Genomic DNA, 20,073 nt, shown 5'->3' on the forward strand with positions numbered 1-20,073 from the left:
AACACACACTGGGATCAGGGTAAACACACACACACACACACACTGGGATCAGGGTAAACGCACACTGCGATCAAGGTAAACAAACACACACACACTGGGATCAGGTTAAACACACGCACACTGGGTTCAGGGTAAACACACACACTGGGATCAAGGTAAACACACACACACACTGGGATCAGGTTAAACACACACACACACACACTGGGATCAAGGTAAACACACACACACTGGGATCAAGTTAAACATACACACACACACTGGGATCAGGGTAAACACACACACTGGGATCAAGGTAAACACACACATACACACTGGGATCAGGTTAAACACACACACACTGGGATCAAGGTAAACACACACACACACACACTGGGATCAGGTTAAACACACACACACACACACACACACACACACACACACACACACACACACACTGGGATCAAGGTAAACACACACACACACACACACACACACACACACTGGGATCAAGGTAAACACACACACACACACACACACACACTTGGATCAAGGTAAACACACACACACACACACACACACACACACACACACACACACACACACTGGGATCAGGGTAAACACACATGCACACACACACACTGGGATCAGGGTAAACACACACGCACACACACACACTGGGTTCAGGGTAAACACACACACTGGGATCAAGGTAAACACACACACACACACACTGGGATAAGGGTAAACACACACACACTGGGATAAGGGTAAACACACACACACTGGGATCAGGGTAAACACACACACACTGGGATCAGGGTAAACACACACACACTGGAATCAGGGTAAACACACACACTGGGATCAGGGTAATCACACACGCACTGGGATCAGGTTAAACACACACACTGGGATCAGGTTAAACACACACACACTGGGATCAGGTTAAACACACACACACTGGGATCAGGTTAAACACACACACACTGGGATCAGGTTAAACACACACACACTGGGATCAGGGTGAACACACACACACTGGGATCAGGGTAAACACACACACACAGGGATCAGGGTAAACACACAAACACACTGGGATCCGGGTAAACACACACACTGGGATAAGTGGGGTACTCCACAAAGCCGGTTTTATCACATAACCGGGTAAGCAGGGCTTGAAAACGAAATTTTCCGAATGGAACCGGTATATTTAACGTTTTCGTTCTTGCGTTCCGCCGCCAACATATCGTTCCTGAACCGGTTCGGAACGTAAAATAACGTTCGTTCTTAACGTTCCGGCAGTGTTAATGGCCCTCATTTATCAAACAAGCGTACGACAGAAAACGTGCGTAAAATGGACGTACGCTCATTTCAACGTTGAGCTTGGCATTTATCAATTTGATCGTGAGCGCAGGCTGCGATGAAATCTCACGTCAGGTCTGAGCTCGTGTACGCAAGTTTTTTTGGCGCAACATACGGGTATTTCCCTGATGAATAGTGCAGCACAAGTAGCCCATGTTGCACATCTGTATTAATTACTAAATAAATTGGAATTAGCCCAGCCGTTCAAACAATTACAATCAAGTCAGGCCTAATTAAAAACAGTATTGCTATGAAAATAATTAGAATGTGACAGGTGAAATGTTTATTCAGCTGTCTATATTAACAGGAGCTTTGCCAAATAGGTGGTCGAGTCTCAGCGATGGCAGATCTGGCTCTGTTATTAGAGGACCTCAACGCGAAGACGAGAGAGAGTTTTTCGAGGCCGCGGCGATTTTTTTATGGAGAGCGATGAATGGCTCTTGAGTCGTTTTCGTCTCCCAAGGCATCTCCTGATGGAGCTATGCAATGCTTTGGAGCCACAGTTAAGGCGAGAATAGGCGATCAAACGCAATACCTGTGCTCTACCTTGGGGTTTTTGGCCACCGGGAGCTTTCAGCGGGAGATCAGAGACAGGTCTGGTATTTCCCAGCAAAGTATTAGCCGAACCATGCCAGCTGTTTTGGCAGCTATAATGTCCCTCTCCGAACGTTATATTAAATTCCCATATAATAACGATCAGCAAACTGGAATCAAACAGGACTTTTATGCTATTGCTAGGTTTCCAAATGTGATTGGTGCGGTTGATTGTACCCATGTGCGTATGAAGCCACCATCTATTAATGATTATGCGTACATCAACCGCAAAAGCTACCATTCAGTTAATGTTCAGATTATTTGCGTTGCCAGAATGTCAATCCTGAACATGGTAGCCCGATGGCCTGGGGGCACGCACGATTCTTTTATTTTCCAAAATAGCAACGTTGGGCATCATCTACATCAGGGTGCACTACATGGTCAGAGTCATCTCCTCGGTGAGTTACGCTGCAGTTCTCTTGAAAAACGTTTAAGACATCGCACTAAAAGTTTGATGTGATTCATCTAGGTGACAAAGGCTATGCCCTGAACGAGTACCTAATAACTCCTCTGGCTCATCCGAACACGGATCAGGAGCACAACTTCAACAGCGCTCACGCGCACAAGGGCAACAGTGGAGCGATGTATAGGCCTACTCAAGGGCAGGTGGATGTCCATCGGGTCAGCGGGGGGAACGTTGCTCTACAGCCCAGAAAAGACCTGCAATATTATTTTAGCATGTGGGGTTCTGCATAATATTGCGCTGGCAAATGGGGTGCCATTTGCCGACCGGCAGCCAGATGACCCGATGCCCAGAGATCCCTGGCCACTATTTCAACTGGCCCGCTTCACAGCCGCAACACGTTTTTTGGTGCCGAGCTTCATGTCGGACCATTTTTTCTTCACCTTATTCGGAATAAAATAACTTTAACGCAATGCAAACAATAGCATATATGTGAAATGTTTTAAGCTGGATAACAGAAATTTTACATTTAATTTATTATTTAATTAATTTAATTAACAAACCTCTTCCGTAGCCCGATGAACATTGGAAACACTATTCACTGCAACATTTATTTCCTTCCATGTAGCATTATTTTGCTTGCCTTTAATGCCAGCTTTTAGGCTACCAAACAAAACCAGACGGTTCGCATCCACCAGTGACACGAGCGTCTCCATTTCGGTCTCGGAAAAATTCCTCTATTTTTTTTACCGTTGGACGTTTCTCCATGTCGTAAAAGTTAGGGGCGAGACTTCTGAAGACGTGCTTTTATGTGGGCGTGTTAGGTTAATTACGATCGATGTCAGCCGCCATATTTATCAACACCAAGATCCTTACGCTGCGATTGGTGTGATACGAAAGTTTCGTGAATCTCACGTGGGTCCTAAGGGCCGGCGCTCGGCATAGGCGAGCTAGGCGACCGCCTAGGGCGACAAATGCGTTGGGGGCGCCCTCTGGTGGCGCCCTTAATTAGTCCATTAAAATGTACGACGCGAACGGAGAAGGGAGGGGGCGCGGGAGCAATCGCCAGGGTGGCCCGAAACCGTCACCGTAGCACACACCCCCGCTCGGAAGACCTGTCCAGGGCGCAAGTTGATTTTGAGTCGCCTAGGGTGCCGAAACGGCCAGCGCCGGCTCATGCGTTCAGATTTGCGCTCATTTCTATGTTCGTTTGATAAATGAGGGCCATTGTGCCTAGTCTATTTTTGTGGTCGATAAAAGGGTGACCAGATGTGTCGCTTTGTGCGGGACAGTCCCGCATTTCCATTACTTTGTACACGTCCCGCAAATTGAGACGTTGTCCCGCGTTGTTATTAGGGCTGGCCCGAATTACCGTATTTTCCGGACTATACGTCGCTCCCGAGTATTAGTCGCATCAGTCAAAAAATGCTCCATGACGAGGAAAAAAACATATATACGTCGCATCGGTGTATAAGTCGCATTTATTTTTAAACATTTAAACAAGAACGTTTAGTCTGGAGAGACTGAATAAAATTGCAATAGCAATATAGGTGTGTCGGTCCCACTCGTAGTTCTGAGAGTATACCGAATTCAGTGACACCGGGATTCCACCGGAAACGTATGCGCCGCGGTCCTAAACCTGAGCGCACGATCGGGAGGTGGAAGTTGCGCTTTAGATGCCTTCACAAGTCCAGCGGAGGGCTCCAGTTTTCGCCGGCCAAGTCATGCGCTGTGATATGTGTGATTATGTTGCACATCATTGCAGCTAAGGCTGGGGTAGCTTTGGTTGAACCGGAGGACATTGAGGACGATGACGACGAGAATATAATTTATTCGGTGGTGCAGTAGGCTTGCAGCGTTCAGTTGTAGGCCTAATGAATGACGGTGCCATCTTGCGGCCGAAGATTATGTACGCACAATTTTGGCATATAAGTCGCAGGGCAAGCCAAACTACAAAAAAACCGCGACTTATAGTCCGGAAAATACGGTATTCGAATATTCAAATACTCGTTGGGAACATTTTTATTCAAAGCTTAAATCAGTATTCGGAGCTTCGTTGTTTCACGTATTTGACGTTACCAGAGCGAGGGAGGCAAACTATAAGCGACACCAAGCAGAGAAGCGAGAGAGGTGGAGGAAGAATAGATATCTTGTTTCCCTTTACTTTATAACAACATTAGCGGGATCTCGGGAGGAAAATAAATGCTTAGTGAAATGCTAACCTTAGCTTAGTTGTTTGTTTACGTTCCCTGTACAGCGCCGCGCCAATCAACTGTGACTGGCTTGCTGCAGAGCGTGAGCGTCTTGCGAATACCCGGTCAATATAATGGATATAATATGGACACGTAAGACAATCAATATTCGGTATTTGTTATGGATTTATTGTACAAATTCGCTGAAAAGATGCACGTTCCAGAATGAATTGAAAAGCTCCCGCAAGAGCTGAGATTGCAGAGGACAGCTGATTTGGTACGGAACAACAGCTGTTGGCTTCCACGGGGAAAAACTAAGTAACTCCAACTTACTTAGGCCTACTAATTAACGTTTAAAAGCTATTAAATCTTCAACAAAATATGCAGATACTGTAAAAAATCGGTTCCAGGGAGTATATAGGGATTATTAATGTTTCTGATGGTGTGTTTTTCTGGAATGAGTATTCGAATATTCGCTCGGAAAAACCAACGAGTATTCGAAGCCTGAAAAATGGCAGTAAGACTCGATTTTTGAAATAAGTGTTTTATAATCTGGCCTTTATCAAATAGCTGTGTGTAGACAGCAGTGAGGGCTGTCATCGGGGAGCGGGCGGGCTGTCTGATCATGTCAATGAAACTTGGACACAGACGCATGTTAAGGGCACGCCCACCAACAAGAAACAATGCAAAGGCGATACAGTGGACCCGGTTAATTTAACTCGCGTTACCTTTGTCGAAGATAGAGCTCAGTGCATCTGTTGCTTCCAAATCGCCTCTCGCCAGGGTGGTGGTGGGAATTTGTGACAACTGAGCTTAGCTGGCGGCGAAGTGAACGCGGCAACCGGAAACATTTTTATTTTTTCATGAAATAGGCTATGCTTTTGTGAAATTTTATAGGCTATATAGAGAACGAAAAAACCCGTTATTAACCGGTTTTGGGGATTTCAGAATAACGTTTCTGGGCCCCGTTTCCCGATATCGATGCATCTTCGCTCGTAAGATGGTTCGAAAGAGGGAGCTTTCGAACCATCGATAATTTCTTTGGAGCGTTTCCCAAAACTCCTCTTAACGTGAACGCGCATTCGCTGCACTCAAGACGATCTTAGAATTGTAGCCTACCTGTCCACTGACATCGTGCTGAAACGGGCTATGACGCAGGGGGAGACGCAGGAATGTCGGAGGAAAATGGGGTTAAAAAGGGTTAAAATATCTCCCCATCAAGGCCAACCGCAGAGTAGCCTACGAAAAGAATAGATTGCAATAATATGAATGCTAAAGATATTAAAACACAATTGATTAAGCCTAGGCCGACATATATAGCAGTCCTAATCCTGAGCGCACGATCGGGAGGTGGAAGTTGCGCTTTAGATGCCTTCACAAGTCCAGCGGAGGGCTCCAGTTTTTCGCCGGCCAAGTTATGCGCTGTGATATGTGTGACAGCTATGTTGCACAACATTGCAGCTAAGGCTGGGGTAGCTTTGGTTGAACCGGAGGACATTGAGGACGATGACGACGAGGAAGATCGGTGTGAGGACGGCCTCCCTCATAACTACGCGGCTGGTTTTCATGCACGTCGAAGAGTGATTGAGACTTTTTTTTAACCCCCTCCACCCTCCCACATTTCACTAAACATTCCCGTCAACGTGACCAATCCCCACCATATCCCAGCCTTTTGCCTGCTCCTTTGCTTGTTTTTTATAAAAATATATAATATTCTTTTTTATAATTTATTTATTTATTTTTTTTTTTACATTATTTTATAGAACGATGGCTATTGCGTCGTCGGTGGATCTGTTAGTCCGGTATGCAAACTGGTGTGTGTCCAGGGTGGGGGGGAGACAGGCTTTGATGTGTCTCAAAACCAGTTTCTCAAAGCACTTGGTGATGACTGGGGTGAGTGCTATGGGGCGGAAGTCATTGAGGCTGAGTACTATGCCGAGAGGCGCTTACAACAGAAAGTATCAAATAGTCCTAACAGACTTATATCCACTGGAGAATATTCGATCGTAGCCGGCGGCTTCATTACAAGCACTAATCCATCTTGATCTGTGAAGTTGATGAATTGTCAGTTTTAGGTTTTCTACCTAGTTACTAAAAAAAACATTTGGAACATATGCGCTGTGGCACGCACACGGTTTGCATGTGTTACTTCGAAGGTAAACAAAGACTCTCTGAGGAGGTACCTCCAGGTACCCCCTCCATGCCAGGGCGCCCTGAATTTATGTATAATAAAAACTCCTCACCGGGGTCAAGACATTTTGAGGGCCAGATCCAGTCTGCCGACTGTCGGCCTTTTCACGATTGGCTTAAAAAAAGGGCTTATTTAAATGTATACCAATACGATGGTGGGAAAAGCTTACCAGTTTGTATGTTTTTATGCTTCATTTTTACTTGATCCGCTGACCGCTTGGGAGCCATCGGAGTAGGCCTACATATTTTTTTTTAGTGGTAGGAACGTTAAGAATGCTTAACTGGGATATTTATAGATTTGTGGCTCAAATATTAAGGATCATGCTTTTGACATGTAACTAACGCATTTACGCAGTCAGCGATCCGCTGCCAGGCTTTGGTTCTCCGGGTTGCAGATGCTTTACCCTTTTCTTGTGATAATGTCCTTCTCCGCGTCATAGCTCTCCAGGAGAACCTGGAGTTCCATTTCATTGGATTAAGCGGCCCGTTTCGCCATTTCAATCAGGGTTTCCATGATCCATACATCACGTCTTTATAGGTTTGGCGTGGACGCGCATAACCCCCCGTGTTAACCAACCCCGTGTTGATTGAACTAATGCATAACCCGTGCGGTGGAACCGACAGCTCTGGTTTAGTTGGCACAGGGTCAATCAACCTAGAGTTCAGCGTTAACTCTGTGTTTGTTAAGCCTCCGTTCGTGGAATACCCCACAGGGTAAACACACTCTGGGATCAGGTTAAACACACACACTGAGATCAGGGTAAACACACTCACTGGGATCAGGGTAACCGCTCATATGAGGGGGGTGGATGACGTCCGCATCTTCTGGACGTAACGCTTGAAGTTCCAGCGATGTCCATCCCTTCAGTCCCACGATTATCTAGAAGGCAGCTTAATAAAAATAGAATGTAGTTCATTATAATCATAAAATTTCAATCATTAAATAAATCAAAAAAAATCATGAAATCCCAAGTATAGCATGAATAGATGTGTCTGTCACACGGAAACAAGCGATATATATTTCAAAGGTAAGAGAATGTCTTTCTTTTTTTTCTTATTTTCAAAGCTGTTTTTCTCTTACCTTCTGGTTTTATTTATTTAAGTAGAAAAAATGGTAAACAGAACAATTATACCTAAAATGATTTAAAATAAAATGTGGAAAAGATTAAAGTGATCACAAACACCTTTCTTATTTATACCCTTATTTTATGTCAGAAGTGTGTCAGAAGTGATTGTCCGGTTCACATTGTGCTGCAGCAGCCTGCAAAGCAACACTGCAGGCTGGTGTGTAAATAACAGATTCCCAAAAACAATGTGGTCCAAAGAATCAGAACATTTACTTACTGATACTGAATCAGTATGGATTCACCGGTGTATCACATTAATAATAGCTGCTTCTTAAATGTGTTGACCTTCTACAACAAATTAGTCATACAGGTAACCTGGAAATCCAGAGTTCTCGCGAGAGCACAATTTGAATTTGCTCACTCTGGGAACGAGCAGTATACTCACTCCACGATTCCCCGGCCCAGAACCTTAACCAATCACATCGGTTTATTTGATATCGGCAGGGCGAAAGCGTTGCTGTTTTACCGACCGGATACGGCAAGAATATGATCTATTGGTTAGCTCTGCTGGTCTGGATACGTCACCCCGAGTATTCTTCCGGTCGTTGTGTTATCCAATTGCATGCAGTGATATTTTCAAATGCATGCTTGGCGCTGCCCCTCGAGTTGGGCCATTTTCGTTACTTTGCCAGACCCTACAGCTTTCTAGATGTGGTTCTGGATTTCAAGTCTACCATACACCCACACACAGATATATTTTCAAAGCAACCAATGTCTCTAAATTTGGAGGAGCCAATACTTTACTGAGTTTATGAAATGATGTTCATATCTAGAAAATAATTGGTTCATCGATTTGTGCCATTTTCATGTTCGCAATCACCAAAGGTAGTTTATTTAGTGGTACGTGAAATAAAAGTAATGTTTAAGGTTGCTATGGTTCCATCTCCTAATGTAATGAAGTGATCTAATGTCTCTAATCTCCTTCCTACAGTGTTGTGCGGTTCTTTAGGCTCAGCTCTCAAAGATAAATGTCTTCCTGGGACCACCGGAGAAAGGCCGCTCCTGATGACATCACAGGAGCAGAATGGCAGCCTGGTGATGACATCACAGGAGCAGGGGGGAAGCATGGTGATGACATCACAGGAGCAGGGGGGCATGACGGCGACAGTGAAGCACTTGTTACAGCTCTCCCCTCCTCTACTCTCTGCTGTCCGCTGTCACCTCTCGGCTGAGGCCACAGAAACAGGTTGAGGACCCATCTCACAGAGTCCCCTTCTCAGGCCCTCAGTGCTGGTTAAACATGATATGAGTTTCTGTTCCACGTTTAGACAAAAATATGTCCACCTGAAGATGTGTGCACCTCTGGTTTCTACTGAAATAACTTAGCATAGCCAACTTGTTTGCTCAGAATATTGCATTTTCAGAAGTGATTCCTCTTTGCCTTTCTCAGTGACATGTATGTACTCAATGACCTGCAGTCAATTCCAGCCTACTGTTCCCTTCTCATCGCTGTACGGCGATTCGGACCGTTGTGTTTGGGGTCTGATTTGTTTCTATTGGAGCCAGCGGTTATGTCTGGTATTTCCTGACGGGCCGATCCCCTCTCGCAGGTGGGGGGGGCCCGTCCAGCCGGGCTCTCTGCAGAGCCACGGCCCACCTGGCGGTGGCGGCGGGGCAGGCCAGCCTGCTCTGGGTGATGTCCAAGTCGCATCAGTTCCTGTCTTCATGGAGCCTGGACAAGTTTCTCCTCATCACGCAGGGGGACTTAAAGGTAGCGCTGTTGGGCTCTTCTATGTGTTGGAGTTGTTTTCATCAACTCAACCTCTCAAGAGGCATTAATCCCAAACAAAAATAATCTATCCTTGGTGTTTTTGAGTTAAGAACTAACTGTTGGTGTGTGTGTGCAGGTTTTACGTGTGACTTTAGAAAGGCTTTTACAACAAATGGAGACCCTGATGGTTGAGGGAGCCCCTCATCTCTACCGTCACCACCGAGTCCTCTTGAGACGGCAGATTGTCGCCGTACGGAGCTGTGTCTCTGAGCTGCAGGTGAGGCAATACGAGCGGCTGGACCACGATTAATCAGAACATAGTGTAGCTCTCTGTCATCTTATACAATTAACCAGAACATAGCACGCGCACAAGCACACATTGCACGTCAAGACAAAGGCAGCGACACATACACGGAAGCACACACACATGCACGCCCACAAACATAACGGCTCCACCATCAGCACACGCGCAGGTAAGGACACAACGCACACGCACACAGACGCACATGCCCACACCGCAGCGACACTCACCCAGGTAAGATGTTATGTTTTTAAACATAACGGCTTCGCCGTCGACAAACTCTCCCAAGTAACACGTTCTGTATATAGACTGTAGAAATTGCGATAAAAGGAGGGAAGAGACAATTTCTCACCTCGACAAGCAACGGCGGTTCATTCATTTTGTCATATAAAAACCCTGAAATTCAAACATTGCACCGACCGGGATATCAACACATTAGTCACGGAATCTTAAAGAGACAGTGTCCCTATAACACTGAACGAAAACATGTCAATAACACAGTATGGTGAATTATGTCTATAGAGTCCACCACAAGACTACACTTTGTTGCACAAATGTAATATTTCTCTCCTCCTTGAGCCTCCCGAAATGTCTTCATACTTTGTTGCTCAAACTTAAAAGGGTAGTTCAGAATTTTGGAAATAGGCCGCTTCCCAAGTTAGCCTTGGTGTTCTTTATCATTGGAGACAGTTTAACACATTTCATTCAGTCCCTTCTAGTTGCAGAGTTCGCTCGTGCTAGGCTAGTGCACGGCAAAGGGCAATACTAGCCTGCTAATAAAACAGTCTTACCCACTCCACAGTACACCCGAGGTAAATAAATTATAAACATGAAACATGTTAAACTGTCTCCAATGATAAAGAACACCAAGGCTAATTTGGGAATCAGGCCCTATGTCCAAAATTCCTAACTACCCCTTTAATATTACTCTACTCCTTGAGCCTCCCCAAATGTCTTGCGATATTGATGTCCCCCCTGCGGACTGCGTTAGTTGTTTTATTTATTGTATTTTTTGTGTGTATGCTATGTGTGAATGTAGGCTACTGCTGCCTGTCTTGGACACTGGAAGAGATGTTTAATCTCAATGATGATTATTATTTTCCACTAAGCAATATTAGTTGCCTTGCATTTTCAAATGTCAATACACTTTTCAGCCCTGAATAACAGTAAAAGCTATTTAATAATTGATTTACACTTTCCATTGAACAATTACTCGTTACCATAAATTGACCAACTTTATAATGTAATCAAATACTCACACACTAGCTGCTTTCAGACACGCGTTTAAGTCTTGATATTCTCCTGATGGGCCTTATGTGTGAAAAGCATATGACATTTGTACCCTGAACATTTCCTGAATAATACTACCCCTGAGGTAGTATTTTCTCAGTAGGAAATGTAAATTCATTTACATTTGGGGCATTTAGCAGACGCTTTTATCCAAAGCGTCATAAGAAGTGCATCAATATATCGCTGTCGGTACAGAAAGGATGTTCATAGAACCAAGTGCAAGTACAACAATCGCTAGACTAACCAATTCCCCGTGTTACAACAATGATAGCAGCTACTGCAGTTGCTACACAGTTAAGTACTATAATACAATACAATACAATACAGTGTACAATGATGGCCCAAAAACGATGATCCCAAAACCGAGAAAAGTTGTGACTTTGCTGAACGGCCTTTGCTAGCTCTTAGCGATGGCGGTACCAGACGTCCAGCTGAGGTAGTTGAGCGGAGGGATCGTGCTGGGGTGTGTGGCTTTAGCAATGCTTGGAGGTAGGCAGGCGCAGTTCCATCGACTGCCTTGTATGCCAGTACCATCGTCTTAAATTTGATGCGAGCTACTACAGGGAGCCAGTGGAGGTTCCGGAAGAGGGGGGTCACATGGGAGAACTTCGGTAGGTTGAACACGAGGTGCGCTGCCGCATTCTGGATGTGCTACAAAGGTTTAATCGCAGGGGCAGGAAGTCCAGCCAGGAGTGAGTTGCAGTAGTCGAGGCAGGAGATGACCAGTGATTGGACTAGAAGCTGAGCTGCTTCCCTTGTGAGGAAGGGCCAGATTCTGCGGATGTTGTAAAGTGCAAATCTGCAGGATCGGGCCACCGCAGTGATGTTTGCGGTGCAGCATAACTGATTGTCCAATACCACACAGAGGTTTCTGGCAGTTGGAGAGGGAGATACAGTGATGTTCTTAACGGTGACCAGTAAGTCCATGTGTGGGCAATCAGGGCTTTATCAGATGAGGGAAAAGAGAGAAATAGCTGAGTGTCTTCAGCATAGCAGTGATAGGAAAGGCCGTGTGATGCAATTACCGAGCCCGGAGATCTTGTATATAGGGGGAACAGAAGAGGCCCCAGTACAGAGCCTTGAGGGACACCAGTTTCAAGCGTGCAAGGTTTGGACAAGGAGCCATTCCATGTCACTTGATAGGTGCGGTTCGTCAGGTAGGATGTGAACCAGGAAAGAGCAGATTCAGCGATGCCAAGTTCGGCAAGAGTGGCAAGGAGGATCTGATGGTTCACCGTGTCAAATGCTGCGGACAGGTCGAGGAGAATGAGAACCGATGAGAGGGACGAGGCTCTGGCAGCACGGAGGGACTCAGTCACCGCGAGGAGAGCCGTCTCAGTGGAGTGTGCCTTCTTGAAACCTGACTGGTGAGGGTCAAGGAGGTTGTTAGATGAGAGATCGGAGGACAGTTGGTTAGCAACGGCACGTTCCAGTGTGTTAGACTGGAATGAAAGAAGAGATACCAGTCTGTAGTTCTGGATGTCGGTGGAATTCTTTTTTTGAGGAGAGGCTTTATTCTGGCAGTCTTGAAAGACGCTGGAACAATGCCTGAAGTGAGGGGGAAGTTGATAATTTAGGTGAGAAATGGCAGGATCTCGCTTGAGACATCCAGGAGGATAACTGCCCAACAAGGCTCATTCAATCTGGTCCCCTAATCATCCTCCTGTATAATTGGCCGACTCATTAATTCCCTCACTCTACACCTCAAGCTGGTGTGTGGTGAGCGTTCTGGCGCAGACTGGCTGCCGTGCATCACCCAAGTGGGTGCTACACACTGGTGGTGTTTAGTGAGGTCCTCCCCTTCACTGTAAAGCCTTTGTCTTTGAGCGTCTACAAAAGCTCTATATAAATTAAATCCATTATTATTACTCAAGTTTTCTCTAGTTGTAATCAAACCCATAGCAATAATGTGGAAATCCCAGTCGAAAATGTAACAAATTTCTGAGCGCATAATATATGAAAAATGTTGCTATAATTTTAGGATAAGTGCCCTGGGATCTTTTATGACCTCAGTGAGTCAGGACCTCGGTTTTACATTACTCCGAAGGACTGCGCCTTCCACAGCACAGTGTCCCCGTCACTGCAATTGGGAATCAGGTTTGATGTTAAGGCCAGAGGGAAGAGTGCCACCTATTGGCCACCACCCGACACCACTTACATTACCTGGTATTCCAAGGCAGTCTAGCATCCGAGTACTAATCAGGCCCGACCATGCTGCTTCCCAGATAAGACGAGATTGGGTGTTTTCATGGAGGTGTGGTAGCATGAAATAATTGAATAATAATAAATATTTCATTAAAAATGGTTACTAACAGTAATTTCGTGTTATTTCGTTATGTGTAAAACTGTTAAAATGCATAATTTGGTTAGGTAAAAATAATAAAGGGTAATTTTCTATGTTTTCAGATTTTACGTTATGACATCAGTGTGTAGGTATTACGTAATTCCTTTAGGTATTACGGTAACGTCATTCAGTTTGGAGTCCGACGTTGATGGAAGCTACTGTTTTTTGACCGTGCGTTAGACGATGATTTTGACTTGTATTTTGTTTTGAACCTGTTTGAAGTAAACCTTTGAAACGAGGGAACATTGTCGCATCTTTCCGCTCGGGTTGCTGTTGGTTGATTCCAACAAAAGGTACTGAGGACGAGTTGTGACGGAGTGCCGCTACATGTTTGGTATCTTTTCTTCGGGGTAACCATGAGCCATGTATCCATCAGGCGTTCTCTTCCGTGGCTTTGAAGATTTTCTCCTGTGGCTGCAAGCAGATATCAGGGGAGCTGTTTGAGCAGAGCATGCCCTCCGCCAAACACTGGAGACTGACCTATAGAACAGGTAAACAGATAAAAAACCGGAGACTAACCTATAGAACATTGAAACAGATAAAACAATGGAGACTGAACTATAGACTTAGACCTGTGCTGTGTCTGAAATCGCGCACTTCTATGCTTACACTTTTTTGAGTGCACTTTGCGCAAAAGCGGAGCGTGTGCCAAAACACAGTGCACTTGAAGTACCTCGGTGGCGCATTCAAAACAATCTAAAACTTGAGTGTGGACCGATGGACACTCTCCACCCTCAACGGCAGCCATCTTGTCTACGTAGCGGAGGGGGCAGGAATTTCAAATTTGAAAATGGAGGAAATTTTTTGAGTCTCAACATCAGTATGAAAAATAAAAAAATAAAAATATTTGCAGTTGATTAGTACTATACAGCGCTAAAATAAATACAGATAAAATCGATAGAAATTGATTGATGGTAATTGAAATTGATAGCTATTAAAATTATGGGCGAATTTTGGAAATGATCAAGCAGAAAAATAAATAGCCTACTGTAGTGCTGAGAGACGGGAGTCGGAGGCAGAGTATCCAGCACTGAGTTTTAAAGAACACAACACAATAAACAGTACATTCGAAAAGCCAAACCGGAATGAACTGGACGGTCGTTCCGTCTGCTAAAAGGGTAGTCTCAACGGCCAGCGCGGGGCGCGGCGCAGGCGGACGTCCCCGCCTATCCCAGGAAACGGTCTCAGGCCTACCCCCGAAAACCCTGAACGGGCCATCGTAAGGAGGGCGTAGGGGACCACGGTGGGCGTCGTGGCGAATGAAGACATAGTCCACCGCGCGTAGATCGGGGGGCATGCGGAAAGTGGGAGTGCCGTGTTGCGACGTGGGAACGGGCGCGAAAACCTTGGCGGTTTCCAGGAGGGAGGAACGTTGTCTGGCCACCGACCATGGAACCAAGGCGTCAGGAATAAAATCCCCTGGCGCTCGTAGGGCCTGCCCGTAGACCAGCTCCGCCGATGAGGACTGCAGGTCCTCCTTAGGGGTGCACCTGAGGCCAAGCATTATCCATGGCAGCCTATCTACCCAGTCGCCGTCCTTCAAGCTGGCCCGTAGGGCTGCCTTCATGGAACGGTGGAAACGTTCGCACAAGCCGTTTGCCTGGGGATGATAGGCGGTAGTGCGGTGCAGCTTGACCCCCAACCCCTCAGCCACCGCGTTCCAAAGTTCCGAGGTTAACTGCGGGCCCCGGTCCGAGGAGAGGTCTGCAGAGTCCCAAAGCGTGCGACCCACGTGCCGATGAACGCGCGCGCCACGTCAGAAGCAGACGTCGAGGAGAGACGTCTGCTTCAGGCCAGCGGGTCGTCCTGTCGACCATGGTGAAGAGGTAGGTAAACCCGTGAGTGGAGGGAAGCGGACCCACCAGGTCGACGTTGACGTGGTCGAACCTCCTCTCGGGAACCGTATACTCTCCTAGGGGGGCCTTAATATGGCGGTGCACCTTGGACCGTTGACAGTCTACGCATGAGCTGACCCAAGCACTAACGTCCTTTCTAAGCCCCTGCCACACAAACCTCTGGGAAACCAATTTCAAAGAGGGCTTTAGGTCATGCAATGCCTCAAAAACGGGCCAGCGCCAGGTCACCGGGACCAGCAGTCGAGGCTGGATTGTGGAGACGTCGCACCATAGCCTCACGTCCGAGCTGCCAACCGCAACTTCTTCCAGGCGCAAACCCGTGTCCGAATCCCTCAAGGCCTGACCCCATGGTCGGAGGCCTGGTCCAAGCTCATGCGAACGAAATCCAGGCACAGTTGGACGGCTCCGATGACTCTTCTTGAGAGGCAGTCTGCGACCACGTTGGACTTGCCAGCAATGTGTCGGATGTCCGTGGTGTACTCGAAGACGTACGCAAGCTGATGCTGCTGGCGTCATGCAGAATGTTAGAGGCTTGTGGTCCACGAAAGCCGCAAAACTCTCGTCCTTCCAGGAGGAACCGGAAAAGCCAGAGTCCAAGGAGTTCCCTGTCGAACGCGCTGTATTTGCTCTCCCTGGGGGTCAACTGACGACTGAAAAAGGCGAGCGGCTGCCAGGCACCATCGACCCATTGTTCGTGCACCGTGCCGACGGCGTAGTCAGACGCGTCGGTGGTGATGGCGATGGGGGCATTATGCGACGGATGGGCCAACATGGCGGCTTGGCCCAAGGCGGCCTTCGTGGCCTCGAACGCCTTCTCCCTCTCTGCCATCCAGTCGACAGCCTGGCCAGGGGACTTGTCCTTAAGAGCCCCCGTACAGCGGGCGCATGACGTGAGCCGCCTGGCGGATGAACCGGTGGTAAAACGTCACCATCCCCAGGAATTCTCGGAGCGCCCGAGCTGTGTGCGGGCGGGGGAAAGCAGAAATCGCCTCCACCTACGTCATCAGTTGTTTACATCTTGACAACCTGCCTGGCAACAAACGACGCGATCGTCTGTTGCCGGGCAGGTTGCAAAAAATATTCGGCTCATGTTTCCAAAAGACGAAATAACATAATACAGATAACGGATCGCTAGATAACACTTGTTTTTACTTTATATTTGTATTGTATTTAATTGTTTAATCGAATAGCAACAGACGACGCGATCGTCTGTTGCCGGGAAACGGGCGATCGCGTCAAATGACGTAGGAAGGTTCTTGAACATTCGCGTCCTACGTCATTTGACGCGATCGCCCGTTTCCCGTCAACAGACGATCGCGTCGTCTGTTGCTATTCGATTAAACAATTAAATACAATACAAATATAAAGTAAAAACAAGTGTTATCTAGCGATCCGTTATCTGTATTATGTTATTTCGTCTTTTGGAAACATGAGCCGAATGTTTTTTGCAACCTGCCCGGCAACAGACGATCGTGTCGTTTGTTGCCAGGCAGGTTGTCAAGATGTAAACAACTGATGACGTAGGCCGGTACAATTTTCGCCCCCGGTACAATTTTAACGTGACAGCGGCCCCATCTTTGTTGATGAGATGCCCCAGGAAGTGGATAGAGGACAACCCGAACAGGCACTTCGCCGGGTTGATGATTAGTCCGTGCTGGTCGAGCCTCATGAAGAGATCGCGTAGGTGACCCTGGTGCTCCTTTTTGGAGGAGCTGGCGACCAGGATGTCGTCCAAATAAACGAAAACGAAGGGCATCTCCCTGAGCGCCGAGTCCATTAACCACTGGAAGGTCTGAGCTGCGTTTTTGAGTATGAACGGCATACGCAGGAACTCGAATAACCCGAAAGGTGACTCTACCGCCGTCTTGGCGATGTCCGAGGGATGCACTGGCACCTTGTGGTAACCGCGCACCAGGTCCACCTTTGAGAAGACCCACTTGCCCGCCAGTGTGCTGAGAAGTCCTGGATGTGCGGGATTGGGTAGCGGTCGGGCGTGGTAGCGTCGTTCAGGCGGCGGTAATCCCCACAAGGTCGCCACCCGCCGTCTGGCTTGGGAACGATGTAGAGGGGTGAGGCCCAGGGGCTGTCTGAGCGGCGGATGATGCCCAGGCACTCCATGTTGGCCAACTCCGACCTAGCGACCTTCAGCCTGTCGGGGTTAAGTCGTCTGGCCCTATTGTAGACGGGTGGGCCCTTGGTGTCTATATGATGCTCTACACCATGTTTCACCGTGACCGCGGAAAAGGTAGGTCGGGTTATACCGGGGAACTCCCTGAGCAGGCGTAGATATTCGTCCCCCTCTGAGAGGGAGCTGGAGAGCCCGCCGTAAGCCGCTCGACCGCGGGCACATGCAAACGAGGAGAACGTCCGTGCGCCCACCAGGTGTTTTTGACGTCTACCAGCAGATTGTGCGCACAAAGGAAATCCGCGCCGAGGAGGGTAAAGGAGATATCGGCCGTGACAAAATCCCACCTGAATCGCTGGCCTCCAAAGCACAGGTCCGCAGTCTTTGTACCATACGTGCGGATGGGTGTGTCGTTAGCGGACCTCAACTGTGGGCCGTGGACGCCAGGCGCGTTGTCCTCCACCGTAGCCGGCAGGACGCTCCTCTGAGCGCCGGTGTCGCAAAGAAACTCGCGGCCGGAGAGAGTGTCCCTGATAATAGCCGGGTAGACGTGCCTGCACTCACGGCCACTAATGAGCGCAAGCCTTGGCGTTTCCCGTCGGTTTGAAGTTGCACGGGGACCGGCACCTCTTTGCCTTAGCACCAAAACACGCGTGAAAATAGCACATACCTGTGCTGGCACGGCCTTTGGCGGCCACTGGTGCTCTGTTGGCTAGCCTGTCATTGTCCGGGGGGTAGGCACTGCATGTTGGGGCTAGCACTTCGGGTGCGAAATTCTGAGCAGCCAGGAAAAACCGGTCGGCTTCCTCTGCCAACGCGCGTGGCTCAGTAATCCTCGTGCCGTCCGGACCTGCGGTGGCATGTGTTGGAGGAACAGCTCCATGAAGAGGAAGTTAGGTTTTTCCGCACCCAGCAAGTTGAGCATCATCTCCATATGCTCAGAGGGTTTGCTGTCCCCGAGGCCCCGAATAGCCAACAACCGTTTGGCCCGCTCTGACTACGACAGCCCAAAAGTCTTCAAGAGGAAGGCTCTGAGGTCCCTGTACTTGCCGTGGTCCGGGGGATTCGCCATGAAATTCGCCGCCCGGGTCGCAGTGGATCTCCCCAGTGCAGACACGATGTGGTAGTAGCGTGCAGTGTCGTCCGTGACGTCACGGATGGCGAACCGCGCCTCCGACTGTGCGAACCACGTCTTCGATGAAAACTCCCAGAACTCCGGCAACTTGATAAAAGCGTTATTCGCCATGTTCGTTTTGGTCCCTGAAGCTTCAGCGAGATCTACGTCGGGGTCACCAGTGGAGTGCCGAGAGATGGGAGTCGGAGGCGGAGTATCCAGCACTGAGTTTTAATGAACACAACACAATAAACAGTACATTCGAAAAGCCAAACCGGACTGAACTGGACGGTTGTTCCGTCTGCTAAAAGGGTCCGTGCTAAACACGCCCCCCCACGCATAGTTCTGTGGGTGAATTATGTTAACCACCACACTACCACCGAAGAAGAACCGTCAAACTGCAAACTCATTTCCGGTAGGTGCGCGAAGGCTGTTCTGAGTGCACTGTAGAAATGAGAGCAATGCGCCTATAAGTGTATTGTAGGGATAATGAAGTGCAGTTACGTAGGTGCGCGATTTCAGACATTACTTTTTAGGGGTCCAAGCCAACAGGTTGTTTTTATTGTCATTCAATAAGTGCACCAGTGCACATATTAAACGAAATTTACGGGTAGAACTTGGTTTCAAGTCCAGCAGAAGTTTTCAAATCAGCTAGCTAAAATCAAAGAGGAATTAGACATCAACGCTTTACGGGTCATGGAACCTGATCACTGAGCACATCGACGGCGCTTTGGGTTGGAGAAATGGGCTGTGAACATTCGATTAGTAGTCTGAGCGTTAGGAATGGAATATTGTCTGGAGTAATTGTAGACTGTGAGCTCACCATTAAACAGCAGTCTTTTACTGTAGTCACTGAATCATTAATTTACACTAGTATTTAACAGTAGAGTAACTGAATAATTTATTTACACTAGTATTTAACAGTAGAGTCACTGAATCATTCAATTACACTAGTATTTAACAGGAGTCACTGAATCATTAATTTACCGTAGTATTTAATTATAGAGTAACTGAATAATTAATTTTCACTAGTATTTAACAGTAGAGTATCTGAATCATTAATTTGTCTGTTTCTTTATTCTCAAGCTCCGTGTTAAGTTGTATTTTTATTCCTGACTCTAGAATTTCCCAGCAGCCCCAGCGAATACATGTTGTTTGCAGCTCAGAGTGTGATTGGTCAGGTCCTGGAGGGCGTGGCTCCGCTGTCAGACGACGCCCGCGTCCAGACCCTCAGCATCACCATGACGGCCTTCGTGGAGGCCTGGATGGAGCACATCCTCAAACACAAGATCAGGTTCAGGTAAGGCCGTGTTTGTGATGGGGTCCTATCGGCCGCAGACTGTTGGAGAGGATCCTGGAGCGGCTGGAAGTTCAAACAGTCGGATTTATTGAAGATTCTGATTCCAGTGAGACTGAAGGAACAAATGTTACATCTAGAAGGTTCCACTAATATTTCAGGGCCTATGGTGACATACAAGGCGT

General features: G+C 47.5%; 1 protein-coding gene across 2 annotated transcripts in view; it reads left to right on the forward strand.

Annotated features, from left to right (window-relative positions):
- Window positions 1-600: 600 nt before the first annotated feature.
- The window catches only part of ccdc142 (coiled-coil domain containing 142), a 28,234-nt gene continuing 8,761 nt past the window's right edge, over window positions 601-20,073 (forward strand). The window contains exons 1-6 of one of the 2 annotated variants that reach the window (XM_056600007.1): window positions 601-7,751; window positions 8,782-9,036; window positions 9,401-9,561; window positions 9,698-9,838; window positions 13,873-13,987; window positions 19,714-19,891. In XM_056600007.1, coding sequence (XP_056455982.1) covers window positions 7,703-7,751; window positions 8,782-9,036; window positions 9,401-9,561; window positions 9,698-9,838; window positions 13,873-13,987; window positions 19,714-19,891 — 899 coding nt within the window. In that variant the 5' untranslated portion in view covers window positions 601-7,702. The remainder of the gene's footprint in view (window positions 7,752-8,781; window positions 9,037-9,400; window positions 9,562-9,697; window positions 9,839-13,872; window positions 13,988-19,713; window positions 19,892-20,073) is intronic. The other variant, XM_056600008.1, reaches the window with a different exon arrangement.

Source organism: Gadus chalcogrammus, chromosome 10 (genome assembly GCF_026213295.1).
Source record: "Gadus chalcogrammus isolate NIFS_2021 chromosome 10, NIFS_Gcha_1.0, whole genome shotgun sequence".
Taxonomy (NCBI): domain Eukaryota; kingdom Metazoa; phylum Chordata; class Actinopteri; order Gadiformes; family Gadidae; genus Gadus; species Gadus chalcogrammus.